Source organism: Crassostrea angulata, chromosome 10, assembly GCF_025612915.1.
Source record: "Crassostrea angulata isolate pt1a10 chromosome 10, ASM2561291v2, whole genome shotgun sequence".
NCBI classification, from domain to species: Eukaryota; Metazoa; Mollusca; class Bivalvia; order Ostreida; family Ostreidae; genus Magallana; species Magallana angulata.
The window spans coordinates 6,298,574-6,318,687 of record NC_069120.1 but is presented as its reverse complement, the minus strand read 5'-3'; the positions used below and the strand labels follow the sequence as shown (position 1 = coordinate 6,318,687).

General features: G+C 34.5%; 3 protein-coding genes across 4 annotated transcripts; 1 reads left to right on the top strand and 2 right to left on the bottom strand.

Moving 5' to 3' along the window:
- Nucleotides 1-1,099: 1,099 nt before the first annotated feature.
- LOC128167294 (forkhead box protein E1-like) lies at nucleotides 1,100-2,712 on the bottom strand. The gene has a single exon (XM_052832918.1). The coding sequence runs from the start codon at nucleotides 2,501-2,503 to the stop codon at nucleotides 1,313-1,315; it is 1,191 nt and encodes a 396-aa protein (XP_052688878.1). The 5' UTR covers nucleotides 2,504-2,712; the 3' UTR covers nucleotides 1,100-1,312.
- An 848-nt stretch (nucleotides 2,713-3,560) lies between these two features.
- On the top strand, nucleotides 3,561-8,447 carry LOC128168178 (ADP-ribosylation factor-related protein 1-like). Of its 2 annotated transcripts, none has more exons than XM_052834312.1 (8): nucleotides 3,561-3,686; nucleotides 4,057-4,149; nucleotides 4,581-4,668; nucleotides 6,196-6,278; nucleotides 6,475-6,556; nucleotides 6,643-6,713; nucleotides 7,234-7,334; nucleotides 7,530-8,447. In XM_052834312.1, exons 2-8 carry the CDS (start codon nucleotides 4,057-4,059, stop codon nucleotides 7,618-7,620), a joined length of 609 nt encoding a protein of 202 aa, XP_052690272.1. In that variant the 5' UTR covers nucleotides 3,561-3,686; the 3' UTR covers nucleotides 7,621-8,447. The 2 variants fall into 2 exon arrangements, with proteins under 2 accessions (XP_052690272.1, XP_052690273.1); XM_052834313.1 differs by lacking the exon at nucleotides 3,561-3,686 and adding an exon at nucleotides 3,926-3,948.
- Nucleotides 8,448-9,370: 923 nt separating this feature from the next.
- On the bottom strand, nucleotides 9,371-19,810 carry LOC128166790 (diphosphoinositol polyphosphate phosphohydrolase 1-like). Its single transcript, XM_052832171.1, has 4 exons — nucleotides 19,568-19,810; nucleotides 17,290-17,445; nucleotides 15,224-15,308; nucleotides 9,371-12,233 (listed from the first exon to the last, which is right to left on the bottom strand). Exons 1-4 carry the CDS (start codon nucleotides 19,664-19,666, stop codon nucleotides 12,121-12,123), a joined length of 453 nt encoding a protein of 150 aa, XP_052688131.1. The 5' UTR covers nucleotides 19,667-19,810; the 3' UTR covers nucleotides 9,371-12,120.
- Between the last annotated feature and the right edge of the window lie 304 nt (nucleotides 19,811-20,114).

Here is a 20,114-nt window from a genome sequence, read left to right as displayed (position 1 = left end):
TTTTTTAAATCTTATATTAAATTGGTTATAGCATTTTTTGTAAGTACGTATCACTACCCATGTACGTGTTTGAATTGTGAAAACATTTCATATTTTAAAACCATGCATTTGCGTTTTTATCACCCCTTCCCTTCCCCAATAGTACTCCATGTGAAAGTATAATTATTCTGCCTTCACCATTATTAAAACACTGTACACGTGGATCTTGGCTAATTGAGGGGGATCCTCTCTCTCTCTCTCTCTCTCTCTCTCTCTCTCTCTCTCTCTCTCTCTCTCTCTCTCTCTCTCTCTCTCTCTCTCTCTCGTTTTTTGGTATTTTGTTTTATTTTGGTTTTTTTGTTTTGTTTTTGTTTTGTTTTTTGGTTTTTATTATTGGGGGTGGGGGGTTACGTTTTGATAATAATATAGTGATCAGAAAATTTCCGATTTCGCAATATCTATGTCCATAGTTTACTTACTTTGGGTTAATGAGACAATTCCTTCGTAAAGAATGGAGAATGAGACGAGCAGTTAAATTGCTACAAGTCCTAGTTCTTAACCCCCTTATTTGAAGAATTTAATCATTATATTACAATTAGCTGTAATGTTGATAAGTCTGGTATTGCAGCATGCTGAAGCGACATTGAATCGTCTATCTAGCGATTTGATCGCCTGTCATTATCAACAAATGCATTAACTACGGAACAGTGCCGATATATATTGGTTTGGTCGGGAATCTAAAAGAATGCTGTGGTTGAACTGTTTTAACACATTACAAAGATTCAGATTTCTCAAATATATATTGTATAGTCAATGAGTATGATCAATTATATACACGAAGAAAATCGGATGGACGACCTGGGAATTTTTTCAGACCAGGAGTTACAGACCTGCAGCTATACTCAATGCAAGGAGGTTTTAAGAAATCATGTCATGCTTAATATTGGTAAATTGATGAAGTTCCTTTGAAGGCACTTCTGAAAATAGTATTAAATGTATTTGAATTTTCCCCGTTTCTTTTTCCTTCTGAACTCTTATGCTCATTTCATCACCAGCTTTAGTTACACCAGTATAACAGCTGTAGATTCACCTCTTTGTGTGTGATGAACAAATACAGAAAACAAATATAAAATGTTTATTTTTCTTTCGAATAAAAGAACATATCTACAATTTAAAAGCATTGATTGCAAAAATTAAAATGTTGTTTAAAACGAATAGCACCTTTTCTGTGAAAAAGAAGTACAGTAACAAGTGACATTTCTGATACGAGCGCATTCACTTCAACATTGTTCATGGACCGGAGGACCACAGTGGAGCATCCGAAATGTTCTGTTCATATAGAGGGCCATTGCGCAGCATCCGGAATATGTTGTCCGGGGGTGAAGAACTTGGCATACATCGCTGTTGTACAGGCAGGGTTGGCGTTCATTTGGTAGGCGTTGTTATCGTGGGCGTTTTGAGGGAATGTAAAGGCAGGAAATGGACAGCCAGAGCCGAAACCCTGACCGTGCGGCCAGAATCCGGGGAACCCATTACTGTGGCCGTAGTTAGGGGGAGGCCCACGGGGGGTGTCCGGCGATGCGCTGTTCCCAGAAGAATTCAAGTGTCCGTCCACATTGGAAACGGGTGATGTCGATTCCAGACTCGTGTTGGCGTAAGATGGCGGGCTTTTGATATCTGGGTACGGGGGCGGGGGAGACCTCTCCACGAAGGGGTTCCATAGAGGGGTGACCACCTGGTTTGGTTTGATCTCATTCAACTGGTTGTAAGGTTTGGGCTGGAATTGATGGATGTATCCAGATCGGTTGGGAAAGTGGTCCTGGTTGTTCAGAATATCCACTGGAGGTAACGGGGTGTTCAGGGATCCTGGAGTCGCTCCGAGTCGGGACTTCTTCCGTGATCCGTCCTTGAATCTATACCGACGCCGGAGAAAGCTTCCATGGTCAAACATATCCTCATAATCCGGGTTGATGGCCCAATCGTGCCCCTTCATCCCGCTACGGCGGGGGAGCTTGATGAAACACTCGTTGAGGGCAAGGTTGTGACGAATAGACCCCTTCCAGCCTTTAGCATTGGGATGATCTCTGTAGTAAGGGAACTTCTCCATGATGAATTTGTAGATGTCGTGTAGTGTCATTTTTCGGTCCTCGGCATTGCATATGGCCATGCTGATGAGTGCGATGTAACTGTACGGGGGCTTTCCTTTAGGAATAGGGCGCTTTCTCCGCCTAGAACCGGACTTTTTACCGTTATCACAAAAATTGTTCGAGTTTATCTGTTCGCGCATGTTATTGGTTGTCATACCTTCTGAATCGTCGCATTCAAAGCCATCTTCCAGCGACATGCTCGCTTCGTTCATTACTGGTAGTTCCTCCTTTATATCCTGAGGGAATATGTATATCTGTCCTCCCGGAATGTTTCTATGAATGTCTGTTGCTGTATCGCCATTTTGTGAACCAACGTAGTTTTCATTGTAGTCGGAAAACGTGTTCGAATACAGTTCTCGTGAATAGTTTCCTTCCATTATTAAGAGCAGAACAAACTACGTCTATGCACCTCAGCTCCTGAATAGATTTAGTTTAGATAGCACTATGTCTTTTGAAGCACTTTTACCAGTTGTAAATCCGACATGAGTAACTCACCTACCGCCAAGCTCAGAAAAATGGCTTTATAAAACAGTACACTGAAAAGGCCAGTCTAAGGGGTTCCGAAAGGGGTAGACAATGTAGGCATTTCTCGCTCCATTAACTTTTGATGTCCGAGTAAAGGTGTGAAAATGACCATCATTAAAAAATCTTAATCCAATTAAGCAGTTACAATACCGTTATCAAAACAACCGGATTAAAACAGCATTGTTTGTGAATTCCTTTACAAATATTCCGTCACTCTCTTCACGTGTGCTCGGCAACCCCTCCCCCCAATACCGACCGAATCTCCCCAACGTTGCACAGAGTAAATTAAAAATTACTTTAAAAAAATTAATTAAAGTAAAAAAAGAAAACCCTCCCGACCCCCCCCCCCCAAAAAAAAGCCATTAAAAACAAAACAACAAAATAGCTCTTACGTTGTCGACTTAAAAGTATTTTCCTACGGTACTTTTTTGTTATACACAGTATAAAAAGTGTATTTCATACCATGTTATCATATACTATTTTAGGGGAGTCAGGGGTTTGAGTTGAAATGGGAATATAATAGTAATGAGAGTTAGGTATTTAATCTTTTTTAAAAAGTCATTTAACAATTTGAATTTTGCATTAGTTACATTGTAATATCCATGACCCATTTTTTTTTAAGTTTAAATTGATACTTCAAGCTACCATCACTTCCAAACAAGACTCGTCCAGGAGAGATAAATGCAATATTATAATATTATAAATGAATATATTCTTTGAATGTTGCACCTACACTTTAAGATTTTCTGAACCCGCACTATATAAATTGATTATGAAATGAATCAGCTTATTTATCATTGTAACCGAGGTGTTGGTATCATTTTTGGAGTGGGCCTAAAAATATATTAGGAGACGGCGCCCATTACATTGCAATATTTAGACTTGTACACAGCAAATAAACTATGAAACCAAAAGTTATTTCCCTTGTCTTGTATCCGGGTCTTTCCAACATGTCAGCGCCCTGTAGATTTTCAACAATGTAAACTTGATAGTCGTTTTATCGTTTAAAATTCAACCGTTTTTAGTTTCAGAAAGGTATGAATATATAAAGTTAATAAATTTTATTGACTTTAAATTGTGAAAGTAAAGATTAGTTAGGTATGAGAAGTCATATGATATTTAGACCAGCTGTTGACGTAGATTGCTATTATTAGTATGACGTTAAGCGGTGCCAGCTGTTCAGATTTGACAAAACATAAAGACATAGTCGTCGTTGTTGTAAATTAAGTAATATATAAGAAACTCATATTCAATTTATTTATCCCCAAACTATATACAATATACACGACTACGCGAGGTACACCTGACAACATCAGTCTTACGCACCCGTCGCATCGTATGTTATGAATGGAAAAAAAGTTTACTTTCCTTGAATGATTTATTTTTAAGATTGTCTCTGTTTTAGATGTACACCCTGCTATCTGGGCTGTGGAAGTACACGTTTCAGAAGGATGAATACAATGTACTCATTTTGGGTTTGGACAATGCTGGCAAAACTGTAAGTTCCAGATTATTTCAGTATATTCATTTATAATAGAGTCTTTATAATTTGAATCAGGTTTTAATCCATGAAAAGTGTATATCAGTTTCCATCAATCCCATCTACAATTATCTAATTTTGGATGGCATCCAAAACTATAAAAAAAAAAAGTAGTGGGGAAAACATTTTTATTTTTACATCCACATAGAGTTTTCCAGAAGTCACCTTAATTTTAAAGCCTTGACAAACTTTATATCGATTCATACTAATACCATTTGCTTTAATATAAAAGAGTATCAAACAAGAATTTTTGAAATGAAACCTGAAATAATAAAATTAAGGATGTATTTGTGCATATAATTTAGGATTGGTTGAGGAACTAATTTTTAAAGCATTCTGTATATATTCATTGATGTCTCATTTATGTATTTATTTTTCGTCCATTTTAGACTTATCTGGAGCAAACAAAAATCAAATTCACCAAGAATTACCAGGGAATGAACTTAAACAAGATCACAACCACCGTAGGCCTGAACAGTAAGTCAGACCAGCAAGATTTTTTATTTTATTTCATCCAGTTTTTGAATGATATTAAAGCTGCTTGGTCCGATTTTTTTGTTATTACAGTATCAAATTTTTTTCCATACAAATCATTTATCTTATAAAGTTATGGACTTTCTCCTATTTACACCAGCAGAATCAGTCTCCTTTCAAAGTTAGAAATATTCAAAGTAAATAAAAATAATTTCTTTTTGGGCAAACGAAAAAACAAACCAAAATGCATCACGGGAATGTTTAGAAAATGACACCGCTTGGTTTCGTCCCCTGAATGATTGGGGTTATTCAACCCGCATGCTATGCATCGATTGTAAAGAAAGCAGACTTCAGAAATATTAGCAAACAAAACATACACATGTTTATGTGTAATTTGTCTGATCATTTCGACTTTTATTTAAAGCAATGTCAGATTCGTAATACAACCATACCCGTCTCGTCATCAGGGGTGAAATTTAACATAAGGCGAAATAACACGGTACCTTTTAATGTCGTTTGTTTTGTTAGCAAATTTTGTACGTATTTTTCTTCATTGAAATTTGGCATAATTGACGGGTAAAACAACTGCAATGTCTATTATTATACATATACTAAACATAGCCATTGTTTAAAAGCGTGCATAAAATTTGATATAAAATCGGACCAAGCAGCTTTGAGCATTAATTATTAATGTTTTTCCTAAGTACAAATCAGCTTCAGAAATCTTGATATTTTCAAACAAGGAATCGTTTATCTTTGTGTCAGTTGTTTGGAGATAAGAGAAAGTACCAGGGTAGACCAGATTACATGATCAGTGGGATTATAGCTGTTTTGTTTTGATAGCTAATGTACACTAGGTGTTATAATCACCCAGAGTCCAAGCACCTGTAGAAAGCTTTCACTCTCCTGGACTTTGATGATGTCAGTGTTTAATTGACATAATTGAGTGTTCTCTTCAAACACTGCTGATAAAGAAGTCTTACTTAAGCCTAATTAGTTTAAAATATATTATTCATAAGGAATCAAAGAGAATTGAAATGGTACTGTGAATTGAGAACAGAATGTAAAAATAAAGAGGTTGAATATTTTTTAACTGAATTTTTACATAGTTTTAAACTACATGAATTGTTAGTTAATCATTGATGAAACTTACCAGTACATAAAATCATCTCTACAAATTGACATAAAATTTTTTTTGATTGTACTCATGTACCAGTGATAAAGGGTTGACTGACGTAAACTACTGCGGTAAGCAATATCAAATATTCATCACATGAAAAATATTAAGTAAATGCCATTAGGAGACACTTACATAAAATTTTATAGGTGCATTTATTTTCTAATATTCTTGTTGCATCATTATTGTAATATCAGCAAGTCCCAAAAGACGAAAAATAATAGCATTTGCTTTCTAATACATGTACCAGTACATTAGTTTTATTAGAAGAATTCTCATTCCTCAAAATGTTCTTAATATTTTGACAACAGTTTTGCATAGCCTACCAGTAAATATTGTGTTTATTTTATTAGTTGGCAAGATAGACATTGGACATGTGAGGCTGAACTTTTGGGACCTTGGAGGGCAGGAGGAGCTCCAATCTCTGTGGGATAAGGTGAGGATGTGGATCATGTTGGGAGGGGGGTTCTGTTTCCTGTGGTATAAGGTTAAATATGTTGAGGCCATTTTAATTTTGTATCTCTCTTCACTTTGAAAATGAGACATTTGTGCCTTGCCAGGCAGAGGGAAATTTGAACAACCCATACAGTAAGATGCCGTCAGTACTTTGATGATGTTTTTGTTTGTTTCAGTATTTTGCGGAGTCACATGCAGTGATCTATATTGTTGACTCTTCAGACACCGAGAGAATCGATGAGTCAAAGGACGCATTTGGTAGGTGTGTCTATGTTGTCTGTCAGTCTTGTAATTGTGTGTTCATTCTCTCACAGACTCATAATACAGTTTCTTTTCCTTTACAGAAAAGATGATCTCCAATGCCCAGTTACAAGGAGTCCCTTTGTTGGTTCTGGCCAATAAACAGGACTTACAGGTTAGATGATTGTGATTTACTGGAATTTATCCAGAACAACTCAGGAAGTACTATTACCAGTGAAAGAAATTTAAAAAAAAACCTGTTGTTATCTAGTTCTGTAGTGAATTTAATCAGTTGAACATTAATAAAAAGAAAATGCTTTGGAGAAGAATTGCAGATTGATGGTCTTGGTTAGAGAGTTAAGTTAGAATGTTGCAAATAGAGATTGAAGATGGGATGTCTTAGATGGATAGTGAAAATAGTATAGGTTGTTTTGTTTAGAGAGTTAGTAAATATATAGGTTGTCTAAGATTTAGAGTGATGATAAGTTGTTTTTGTTAGAGAGTTGGTATAGATTGTCTAGGATCTAGAGTGACAATGGGTTGTTTTGGATGAAGATGATAAAAATGGATAGTCATGTCTGTGAATATAAAAGAACACTTCCTTCAAGTAGACTCTTTTCAATGTTCAGGTTACTTTATTACCATATATTACATGTATAATTACATTGATTAAAAACGGCTGTATTTTGTTTTAGGAATGTATGACTGTGCCCAGCGTGAAGCAGGTTTTTTTTGAGACCAGTGAAAAGTTTGGAGGTCGAGATTGTAATATAATGGGCATATCAGCATTGAAAGGGTGAGTGGCCTTTCTGCAGGTTTTATCACCAGTTGGTCAGAAAGAAAGTATGAAAAAGCGGCCTATCCATGTATTTAATTTTTCACTTTTATCAATCTTTCATGTAGATTGGAATTTGGAAATTGAGACCGACAAGTACGGTATACAATTTATACTGTCAGTGTGTTTGATTGTATTCTTTATCTCTATTAACAGGGAAGGAGTGAGAGAGGGGATATTATGGCTGGTGGAGAGTATAAAAAACAATAGCGTAGTACGCCCTCCAATGCAAAAAGAGATCACATGACCTTGGTGTCATTCTGTGGCCACGTGACAGCAGATGGTGCTATCCTTCCCTCCAACTCTGTTGTCATCTGTGTAGAAGTCTTTCTGAGGGAACATATGTTGTTATCATGAGATTTATCTCTAGATTGTATTTATATACAATCTGTTTACTGACCAAAATTTATTTATTATGTATTTATATTTTGAAGTTTTTAAATGATTTCTGACTTTGGCTGTGTATAATACATGAACCGTAGATAACTTAGAAAAATGGACAAATTTCTCATCAGTATATTTTTATGGTGCATGTTCACATGATTTTTGATTAATGTATTCCAACAAATCTCATAAACTGATATCAGAACTCACTTTCGTAAATAATATTTTGAATTGAAGCCCCCAATAATACATGTACCACCATGCTACATTACTGTATTCCGCAATGTGAGTTTTCATTGTTTGATATTTCATCCAAGTTTTGTTCTTTTAAGACATTATTTTAACACGAGTCTGGGAAGGGCATTCGCATACTTCATCCTATTGTTGTCAAGATGATGTATGATGATTGACAGTCTAGTGGAGGGACATAAATAACTGAGGGTAAAGTTTTACATGAATCAATGGGAAAAGCTTTGATTTCATGATCAACATATTGATAATTAAAATTCTGTATAGATGCAGTGATTTATTGTATGTATTCGATTGTCATAAGACTGAGGACGTGTACAATACATATATATATATATACATGTCTCAGTGATGAATACTGAACACAGTGCTGTTTTGTAATCTATTGTAAAACGTTGCACATTTGAATATTAAAGAAGCATGTTTTAATGTGTATTGGCAGTTGGTTTGATTTTCATTTTTCTTTTACACGATGAGGGTTACACGAGGTGTGTGATCTCGGATCAAAAGGACTGCCCAGCAGCATTGCGAGTCAATTGTAAGCTGACATCACAATGTTATTCACTTCGTCAGTCTATATCCGTCATCAGGGAGTTCATTAGGTGCATGTCTGTCTAGCTGCTGGTCTGTAGCTTCCAGTTAAAAAAAAATTGGATAGTTGAATTGAAATAAGGTCAATCGGTCTAAAACTAGCTCAAGTTTGTTGTGCACTGTAAATTGAAACTTTTTAACATGTAATGAACTGTAGCTCCAGTTTGTCCATCAAAATGTTTTCACACCGGGAGCTAGACCAGCAGCTAAATACCTCCCTTGCCTAGTTGTGATATGGTTATAACAAGCTCTCACACCCTGGAGAACTCGTAACCTAGTACATGTAATATAGGTAACTGGTTCTCTTTGAGAACGTGTACCCAGGTACAGATTCTCCAAGAGAACTATTTTCAATCCAATATGAATCATCATAAAAATGTAAGGGTCTTCCAAATTTTTGGTAAAAGTACAAAGGTAAAACTTCCAGCCCGATTTTCTGTATATTTCTTAGATATATGAAAATTTGATATGTGACAGAAAATGACAGAAAAGGGGGGAAATATAAACTGATAAAAAAATTATCACTATTTAGAAAAACAAGTCTCTTATGTATAGGAACTTTCGGCCGACAGTTCAGTAGACCAAAGCTATATCTATTGCTCTACAGATACACCCAACATAGATGATAAAAAGAGTTTCACAATGGACTGAAATCGCCATGTTGTCACAGTGACATTCTGTTAAAGAAATTCAGTCTTGGGGTGTCAAGGATCCTCAAATGAACATCTCTAAACAAACCAAAAAAAAAAAGAAGATAAGTCCTTTGTATTTGGGGGATTTTAAAAATCTTTATTAAAAAATATACAAATTTTTAACAGTTGTAACATAGGGAAGAAAAACAAGCACCAAAATTATTACTTAGCATCTACATAGGGATTATTTCCCTTGAAACACCAGCTACCTTGCATTGCTTCACAATACATTCCCTGTCTTCAGCACTGAGTAAGCTTTGAATATCATACAGCAAAAACATGTATCTGTAAATGATCCATTAACAGTGGTTCTCTCTATTTGATGGTATTTAATTTCACTCACTTATTGGCAGTCTAAGTGCCATAAAGCATTTGGAAGAATGTTGAAAACAAGATATTGCAGGATCATGTCCGCTTACAAGTGCAAGGTAGCTGTGAAATGTAAACAACTAGGAAAATGATGTAAGAATTTAGGAGCTGGCATTATAAACAATAACCTATCAACAGTGTTCACCAAAAAGGAACAAAATAAAGCAGTAAAATGAAATCATAACAATTCCATGTACAATGACTGAGTCTTGAAAAGCATGACTAAGTACTCTTCATTTAAATACTGTTTGATTCGATACTGTTTTGGTACACAGTATATTCAAGCTGATTAATAGCTATTCATGAAATATAAGTGTAACCAAATATGTACATAGTATATTTTAACTGATTAATAGCTATTGATGAGATTTAACTCTACACAAATGTACCAAGGTTATGTATTATTTATTTGTTTCAAATATTAAGACTTATAAAGCCAGTAATACCTCTTTCAAATTCTTAATACTAATATAAAGTATATGACGAGGTAAAATAAAATGCTCTTTTAAAAAGCTCAAAAAAAGAATTGAATGAAAAAATAAAGATTTATAAAAGTAAGGAATATTTTTTACAACAGTGTTGAAAATATCAAGTGACATTCTTCTCTCAATTCATTTGATCAAATTTTTTGACAATTTGTCGAGGCGAAAGACAGTACATGTAGTTGAGAATTACGTTATAGATCTTGGGACTCGCAATTAATACAACATAAATAGTTAGGTAAATATACTGATAATGAACAGGGTTCACTTACGTATATAATGTATGACATAAAAGTATTTCACTAGACGCATATATAAAAATTAACAAAAGCACAACCACAAAAATCAATAGGTATCAACTACATTTTTCTACTATCATGAACTAGCTGATACTCCGTGGGTGTAAATGATTTCAAAATCCTACAGTGGAAATATGGGAATGATCTGTACATTGAGAGGAAGCATTAGTTTTGGCAAGGCTGTCAATTACAAAATACAAAAAACATTTCATATTTGTTCAAGACAAGAGAAATGTCAAGCTGCTTGACCTTAATGAAAAAAGCAAAATCTATGATTCAAAATTTATAGTCTTCAGTCAAAAAAGTTGGAAGGATGTTTAAATGGATTAATCATGACCCATTACAGTGAGATATACTGTTCATACATTACATAAATCTGAGGGAAACCGTCCCTGCAGAGACCTATAAAACAGTGCTGATCAATTTTTTTAAGACCTATAAAACAATGCTGTAACAAAGCTGTGGTCTGAATCCATCAACAGCTTGACAGTGGAATGTTTTAGAAAAGAGGATGGGGAAAAGTGCATTTATATATAACATTTATATTACCAACAATAACCAAAACTCAACAACTTAATAATGTATCATGTGAATTATATGCATCACACAGGGAGCCTCTCTCTCTCTCTTTCTCTCTCGTTTTAATGATTTTTTATACGACTTTTCCTCCAAGTGCAAGATCAAAAAAATTTATGATTGGGATAATTGAAAATGAAACCAAAAATTGATGCATCACGACTCTATGTTTTTGATGATTTGTATGAGATCTATACACAACCAAATTCAATTTCTTTATATCCAATCTCCCAACTCCTAGGACAGTTCTTGAATAATACATCTCTTTTACTACCTAATTCATCAAACTGCATAATTACATCACTCCCTTTGGACTTCTTCATATCACAGTCGGTTAATAGTTCTCTCTCACAGTCCAGCTTTCTATACGTATTGCTTCAACAGTATATATATTGCCTACACCTACTTGTTTAACAACTCAACCAATTGTTTCACACTTTATCTTCATGGTTACACTAGCCAACCAATTTTTTTTTATCTGCATAAAATCAATTGAAATATTCATTACCACAGGAGAAGATTTACTTTCACTTGATCAATTTTCTATGCTCTTATTTTAGCACATTGATGTAATGTTGGGAGTTCTCTATTTTTACTGTCCCGCTTCCTGCAAGTGCTCTTTGGAGCTATTTTTATATTTAGATGTGAAAATGAAGAAAAGATCACTTGCTAGAATTGGCAATAAATATTTCAGCAATGAATATTTCAAAATGTAAAGTTCTTGCTCTGGTAGATCCCTGAACTGGATAAAGACAATGTATGTCACTGATGGGACATCTCATCAAAGGATAGGTCTTTAGCGACCATTTCTGGGAGATAATACATTCACTCTTCCTTATTTAGTTCTGTTGTACAAACCCAGCTGAAATGCAGTGAATCTATTGTGCGTTTTCCTAAGAAACAACTCTAGAGTCTATGCTATGACAACATACAAATAATTCAGTTGAAGTTCAACTAGTTAATGCCCTCTCAGTCAATCTTTTTTTCTCCCCAGAAATTACTGGAGTTCTAAAGGAATCTACTTTAGTGACATATCATTGTACACTCCTCATACAACATTGCAGAAAAAACGAATCAACTGATGGCGAGGGGGTCACTTGGGCTGTCACGAGACTAAGTCTTGTTCTCTCTTCAGTAGATCTAGATAGCTGACTTGTACTGGTTTGTGGGACAACCTCTGGGCCGCTTCCTCCACTGTGAACCACTGTCGTGTACGACCTGTAAAAAACAAACCAATCACAGGTCTAAATCAGCCAGACTCTCCGTTACAACTATAACATCTACCAGTATACATTACTGTAATTCCTTATTAAATGTGAGAGTTCAATATTTGCGCAACTTTGCAAGGAGATCGATATCGAACCTCATGCTGATTTTAAATTTTCTGACATTTCTGAACTCTATGAAATCTTCATTAAAGTTTAGCTTCATGATTTATAATCTCATGATTTGATACAAAATAATGGAATCATGGAATTAGGTAATCGCATAGAATAAGAAATCTATTGTTACATAATAAATAGATGATTGTATATGGGTTGGATATGAATTATGGCCAGTATATGTAAATACAGGTACATGCATATAGTTAATTAAGTGTAACGTATTTATATTTCACTAATGAATGGATTTCAATACAAGGTACTCATATTAAAATATTTCTGTGATGCTATTAACTCCATCATGACTGTGTAACAGATCAAGGACAAATGGTATGTTTTATGGAACAATGTTAAAAATACCACAAACATATTTTGATATTACGGCCATACTGTCCTAATATAATTCGCTCAAGTACTGGTATTAATTTTCCAGAAATGTAAATTTTAGATAATATTTCGAGAGCCAGAGGTTTTAAAGAGCCTGCAGTACCAATAAATAACCCATTAAACTTTATGGATCACTGTATCACGGTATACTTTGTATCAATAAAGGGTGATATGTTAAAAATTATATAAAATGGGCTACAAAGTAAGCATTTGGCTCCAGGCTCTCACTGTACAGGGATCTCTGTGGGAAAAGATTCCTTTTTTTGGTGCCTTTAAAGAGCATTTTTTTCCCGTTTTCTCTGTCATCTTCTAATGCAATTTTTCTCCCTTCTGACACCTAGATTATGTGTGTGTTTCATTAAGCAGAACCTATGTTGCCCAAAGTCTGAAAAGTATAGGAATAAGGAATTTTTTTTTTTCATTGAGACTCTAATGCCTATAGCATGTTTGAGGTTTGTATTTTAACGACATATGTATTACAACCCCTCTGATGATCCATACCATATATATCATGATACCCTCCCTGGGGACCATGAAAGCTTGCCATTACTCTTTTTTATGATACATTATGGAAATAATAAACAATTTATCCATTCACACTTAATCCCTTTGTGCCCCCTCTATTCTAGAGCAAACTGGTTTCCATCTTAGCATTCATCACCCAAATTCTAATCAAAGTACAGCTGATGATATGTATCTTTTTAATTCTATTTTGTACATGGACCAAAGAAATCAATATTTCTGATGGTTTGTTTTTTTAATAGATCAATATACTGATCAATATTATGTATATATTGATCAATATTATGTATATTTCATTATCTTTTAGATGCTTTCATAGCTCATTCATCTCAATTTTCATACCCAAAAAATGTATTTGATTAAATAACAGGTTGATAAAATAAGAGAATTTACTTCTGAGTGATTTTGCTCCTGCAAAAATCAATGCATAAAATGTAACATCATCAATATTTAATAATTCAACACATCTCTGAGCATCATGCCACGGACCAAGAGAAACAGGGAGGCACAGCTTCGTGATATCGATGGAACTAAATATGTAGAGATCAAATAAAAATCACTGGATAATTCACTTTGATGATGAAAGAGCTACCAGCAGACAGTCAAAATAAAATTTGGGGAGGCAATGGCTCTCTAATATCTTATTTAGAACAAACAGAAAACAACCTATCCATCATATTAAGACCTCAATGAGACTGCTACACAGCACTTTGTATATTGTTGTTATTGAATATATACAGACTAATAATCTGGTTTTGAGAGTAGAAGTCTCTGCTAATGATAATTTTGTAATGTAATCAACCCAATCAATTCTTGGAGCACAGAAAATCTAGATAATTAATTAATATAGGGACAAGTTTCTGAATCTTAGTGCAGACTCCAGGACAACATCTACTGGTACTAGAAACCAACAATAGCTAATCTGCTGTAGAAAAAGCTTGTCTATGATCTAGCAATATTCTGCCACAGAGGATTCCGCAGTTCTTGTTCCTAATACAATTTGTTTCAATGCATATTTGGAGTAATGCATCGTTAAGTTGAATACACACATAACTGATGGAGAGCTTCAATCCAGATATAACAGAGCTGTCCAAGAACTAGGACAACGGTAAATTATGAGTCAGATCCGAGATATTTAGATTTTCTGAGCATATCATATTAGAAGTGCAGCAGAAAGGGTTGCTTTATCTAAACAGATTGTATAAGGGAATCATGAGAAAAAATATCCTCCATTTGATCAGATACACATGTAAGTATACATGTACAGCACTGATCTGATAATATGAATCTCTTTTAAAACAAAACCTTAATATAAATGTGAATAAAAGTGTGAATGTGTAAATGTATATATGTGTATGTCTGATTCTGCAAAAAATTCAACATAACAGCTTAGAATGGATTGTAAGCTATAGGTTTTGGGTATTCACTCATGTACAATGTTGAGGTTAGAAGGGATTCCTCGACGACTGATGACATCCATTGCTAGGGTGACACAGTGGAGGAATGACATGAACAGGTCACTAACTCGGTGACCTTTTATAGGAGTAGAGCACCCTGAACTACCCCCAGCATAGAAAGTAGGTATCTCAGAAAGTAGGTTACAAACCTCTGACATAACAGTTCAATGACCAAACTAAACAATACCTGGTCTATGGACAAGATAATAACTGGGGTAACTTGACCTATACCAGGTAATATCAACATACAAAGAATGTTTTACTGTACAATATATCAACTTTATGTGTAAAATACTGAATTGAAAATCATTACAATAAGAAAGAGACTGGTATGCTCTAATGTTACGGTTTTGAATTTCAAAGCCTAGCCCTTAATTTATAATACTTTGTGTTGGTGATATGCTGCCTATTACACCCGTACACATTGGTGCATTCCTCCCAGCCAATGTCCACCACTCACCCATTGACTTCTTGTCCTCCCAGTCATCCAAAAGCTCTGTCACAATAAACACATACAGCCAGGTTCTGTGCTTCTTCTCTTTGTTCTACAGGGGAAAATTACAAGTTTAAATCCAGAAAATTCTTTCAAGTTACAAATGTTTTCAATCATTTAGAAAAAAAAAACTGTAGCTTTCTATATTAGATATTGATCTGAAAACTCTTATACAGTTGTTGATTGATGTTTTGTGATATCAGGCATTGACCTTGGTGAAGATATTGTAATGTTCTCCAGATAGAAGGGCAAAGAACAGAACATTTAAAGCATCACTGAGAGATTCCATAGCACTCAATGTGCCCATGCATGCAAAACCCTTTCTGCAGAGGGTTTTTAATGGCTTTATATCAATGGAAAGAATATAGGTACAAGATAATGCCGATAAGAACATTGACAGATCATTAAATAAGGTATCACCACAGCTTCTGAACATCCTGGCATTGGCGAGAATGTGACTGCACGATGGGCTAGTGCCCTGTGTCTCTGGTTTTGCTAGATTTTTTCTGTGGAAAACATTTAGCTGCCAAATACCCATTTAACCATCTTTCTAAACAATTTAAAAAACCATCTGTACAATGCATTAGACATCACATATTCAACTGATTGCTATTAATAATTATTCTTAAGAGTACTGGTTCTGTTGAAATCAATGAGCATAAAATTTCAGTCAATGACAGGTAATTCTTGATGTTAGTATACCACAGAGATTCTTAATCAGGTGTGCATAATGAGAACCGGGTGTTAGGGACATTGCCAGCAGCATAGATTCCTGGGGGAGCCCAGCAGTGGCAGTGTTGGCACACATCAACTTAAATTCACTTATATCTGCCTGAATATGACAAAGTACTGGGTTATATCAGAGAAACCGATTTACAGACATCAGTAGAGGATGTTTATTTATTTATCAAGTTCTTCTATGGTGTCTTTCCTAAGTATTGACTTGGTGAAGAATGTTAACTTTTTCCACTGATGAAGTCCATAAACTTACGGATGAAAGGGCGGTCCAGAATGATGGAGGCATGTAATTTTCTGTGGAAAAAAGATCTCTGCAAGTGATAGAATGAGCCGAGAAATCAATAACGTTATTTCTATTTGACTGGGTCCTCTTATTGTGTTTACACTTCTGTTGTCTATACCGGTCATAATAAAAGCTTCAAGGATATCATATCTTATCAGTTCAGGTTCATTGAGCTTCTCCAATATTGAACAAGAGTTTCAAAACAACCATGAATCCTATACAATAAACTAAAATACTTTACATTTAAATTTAACATGCTTCAGAGATACAAAGATTCTGAATTAAGAATTCAGAAGAGCGTTGATTAATGCGCAGTGAAACAATTGTAACATGTTAGTACATTGTCCTGTATGTATGTAGTTGAGTCATTCAAGCTTGCACTCACTTCTACAACCTATCAAGTCACTATTCCCCACAATCAGTGACTTTGGTCTTATAGCAAAAGATAAATATCCACAAGTATAAATCATATTAATTCAAACTGACCTAACTAGATATTAGAATACTGGTATTAACAAAATAGTTTACTCTGAGTGTAATTATTTTACACTAAATGTGCAGGGTATATTAAAAACAAAGTAAACAGGAGGCATTGATTCTTGCTCTCTTCTTGACAGGTGGTGTTACATGTTTTGCTTTTACAATGAATCTCATTAATATACAAATTACTAGAGCCCTGCTGAGCTACATTAAAAGAGGTGTCTGGTTTAGTTAACTTCAGCCAGAAACAGGGGAGATAACTAAGGGAACAAGGAAAGATAACTGGGGTCTACCAGTGCAACAATGCTTCACTATTTCCGAAAAAATTATAGAGTGCATTTTCCACCACAGCCTTTTTTAAGATTTCATGGAAGAGTTCAACAATGAATCATAATAAACAATAACACCTGGACTGCATATTAATTCTGCTTTGGATAGAAAACTAGAATTTTTGGTGAACAGAATTTTAAATGTTTGGAGCAACTATTTTGATCGATATTTTAGGTTGTTCTGACTTTTTATGAGAGTGTACCTCAAACATGCCCAAGTATCTCCCTAAAGTACCCCTGACCCCCGCCTCCTCCAAGGCCTCTCTCTCGGCCGTGGTGTGGGACTCCTCTGTGGGCTCCATTCCTCCCCCTGGCACTACCCACTTCTCTCTGTCTTTACTGCTGGTCACAAGCAATAACTGAAAAGAGAGAAAAAGTCAAACCTCTTGGATCAAAACACATCTACACTATTTGAGAAGCTACTTCATGATCCAAATACTGGTAGTTGATCAATATGGAGGTAGAGGAGCAAACTATTGCACCTTTAGCATCCTTTTTTTATTTTGATGTCACTATATAACAAAGCACTATGTATGATGACTTAAGGGTCTAAATGCCCCCTAAAATGAAGCTCTTAAAGTAAATTTACTTTACAAATGCAAACTTTGTACATTTTGTAAGGTCTATCACAGATATTCAATTTGATGTCCCTTTACAAATACATTTTAGTACTGTTTTTCCGAAAATGCTAAATTTTCTTCTTAGCTCAGACTTGACCATATATATTATTATAACAGTTACTTGATCCAAAAGGTCTTATCAAATCAAGTTGCCAGGTTGGGATCATCAGGAGATGCGAAGGGTTGAGTTTGATTTCATTATCCCTGGCTCTATGGATCAAATTACTGTTATAATAAAAAATTTATTACATAGTACTGTTGTCTATTTAAAAGTTTTAACTATTGAATTGATTGAAATGCAAAAACTGCATTATTTCTAACCTGGCACCTGCTCAATTGCTCACAAACAATATATTTTATCTTATGTATACTCTTAATCCAAAAAAGTCAATATTTGAAACAGTAAAAAAAAAAGTAAGAGTTATTGGTTTCTCAAAAAAATCCTAATGGGACACAATATCACACAGTTAAACAGAGTAAAGACAAAAATCATTTAAAAATAGGAAAAATTAGAAACCTTTCTGTAATGTGCAGTTCCTTGGGTTTTGAACACTAAAAATATCATCCATCAAAAGAAATGACTTCCAGTGTCATTTTGATCTTTTTTCAAGACTCACTACCAGTAAGCCTATTTTAGCTTCAAGTCTGTAGTTCCCAGTCTGAATAAATTTGGATTGACAACCTGGGAACTACGGTTACTTATGTGTGAAAAAGTTGCAATTTATGGCAATCAAAATCCTGCGCTATTTTTTTAATTTTTTTTACACAGATTAATCTTATGTATCCCAGGTCATCCATCCAAATTTTTTCAGACTGGGAGTTACAGTCCTGCAGCTAGGGTCTATCTATTGTAATATGGATATGTCACTCAATGTTGGCACGACAGAGAAATATATTACTTGTACTGTCATCCATGAGCATTTACCTGACATATTAATGCATACTCTACATGAAGTTCACATTTCATGCTGACTATATATATTCAATAAATATTTACGTTTTCACACAATGCTCAAAGATGATTTATGGTAGTCAAGCTTATAGACTTAAAATTACTTTTATATCTATAACTTACCAAAAATTTTTGTGCTTGAAAAAGCTGAAAAACTAATTAGGGTATATTCTGTCAAAAGAAAATACGCTGGATTTATACATGAGTTTTTTCATAGAGTAAAATTTTGAGTCATGGTTTTCCTTTTTTAAGTTCATTACATAAACCTCAAAGATACAGTGGTATCTTGGTTCATGTTTGTTTTCCTTTTACACCCCAACATGTGTTTTACTAAAATTAGATTTTTATTCACTAATCTAGTTTGTGATTGGTTAGGAACAAATCGGTCACATCAATGTCAATTTAAATATAAACTATACGTGATCATAAGTGAAGAAACCCATTCTTTCATTTCAATTCTAAAATTTTGGAGATAACCATGGACTTGATTTTTGTTGTTGTTTCAAAAGGTTCAAACAGTAATGTTACAGAACAAATTAAATATTCTCTGAACATGCTGATATTCCTTGATCCAATACTTGGGTTCAATGTCATTATATAAACTATCAATCACACGAATCATTGGGTTCAACAATTATTATAATGACGTTGTAATAAAAAGAATGTTTGTAAATTCATTGATAAAACATGCTTAATTTATTATCGATTTTACTCCAGTTACACAGTACTGTTTAATTTCCACACTACCTGATCATTAATGAATGAAAAAAAAATGCTATGAAGATAACCGGATTATGATTAGCCTAATGGAGGATAGATAGTATTTACACATTCTGAAAAATGGCGTTATTATAAAAATGAAAAAAAAAATCAAATAAAAGTAAATATTTTAAAAACTCTGTCACAAACCTCATCCTCTTTTTGATCTCTAAAACACAGGCATGCTGCCCGACGTCTGAATCCGTCCTTGTCATATGTTCTTATTGAATTCGGCTTCTCTTTCACCATGTCACCAATAATTCCGAACTGATGAAATAACACTACAATAACTTTTGTTTACATTTCCAGTGTTCCTGTTAACATCCCCACTCAAAACAAGTCAATGTGTTGCAACTAACGACATGCAATGAAACGTTTCCCAGATATCGTATTGTATACATCCGGTTCCAAATAGACGTCCGCGTGAAGGGACCGTATAAAAACACGTAAAGCTAAAAAGTGACAAAACTGATTACTTTTCTAATTCTGTCCAATATTCACGTTAAATTAACGCTCATTTAATAGCACTGATTTGATCTCTCTCTCTCTCTTTAAAGAATTTGTTGGATTTTTAAAACTGAGTATTAGCTTAATGACAAAAAATATCGCATATGAATTGTTAAGAAAAATAGGATAGGGTCTAAAAAATTTATGATATTATGTATATGTGAGATATCAGTACATGACTAAATAAATG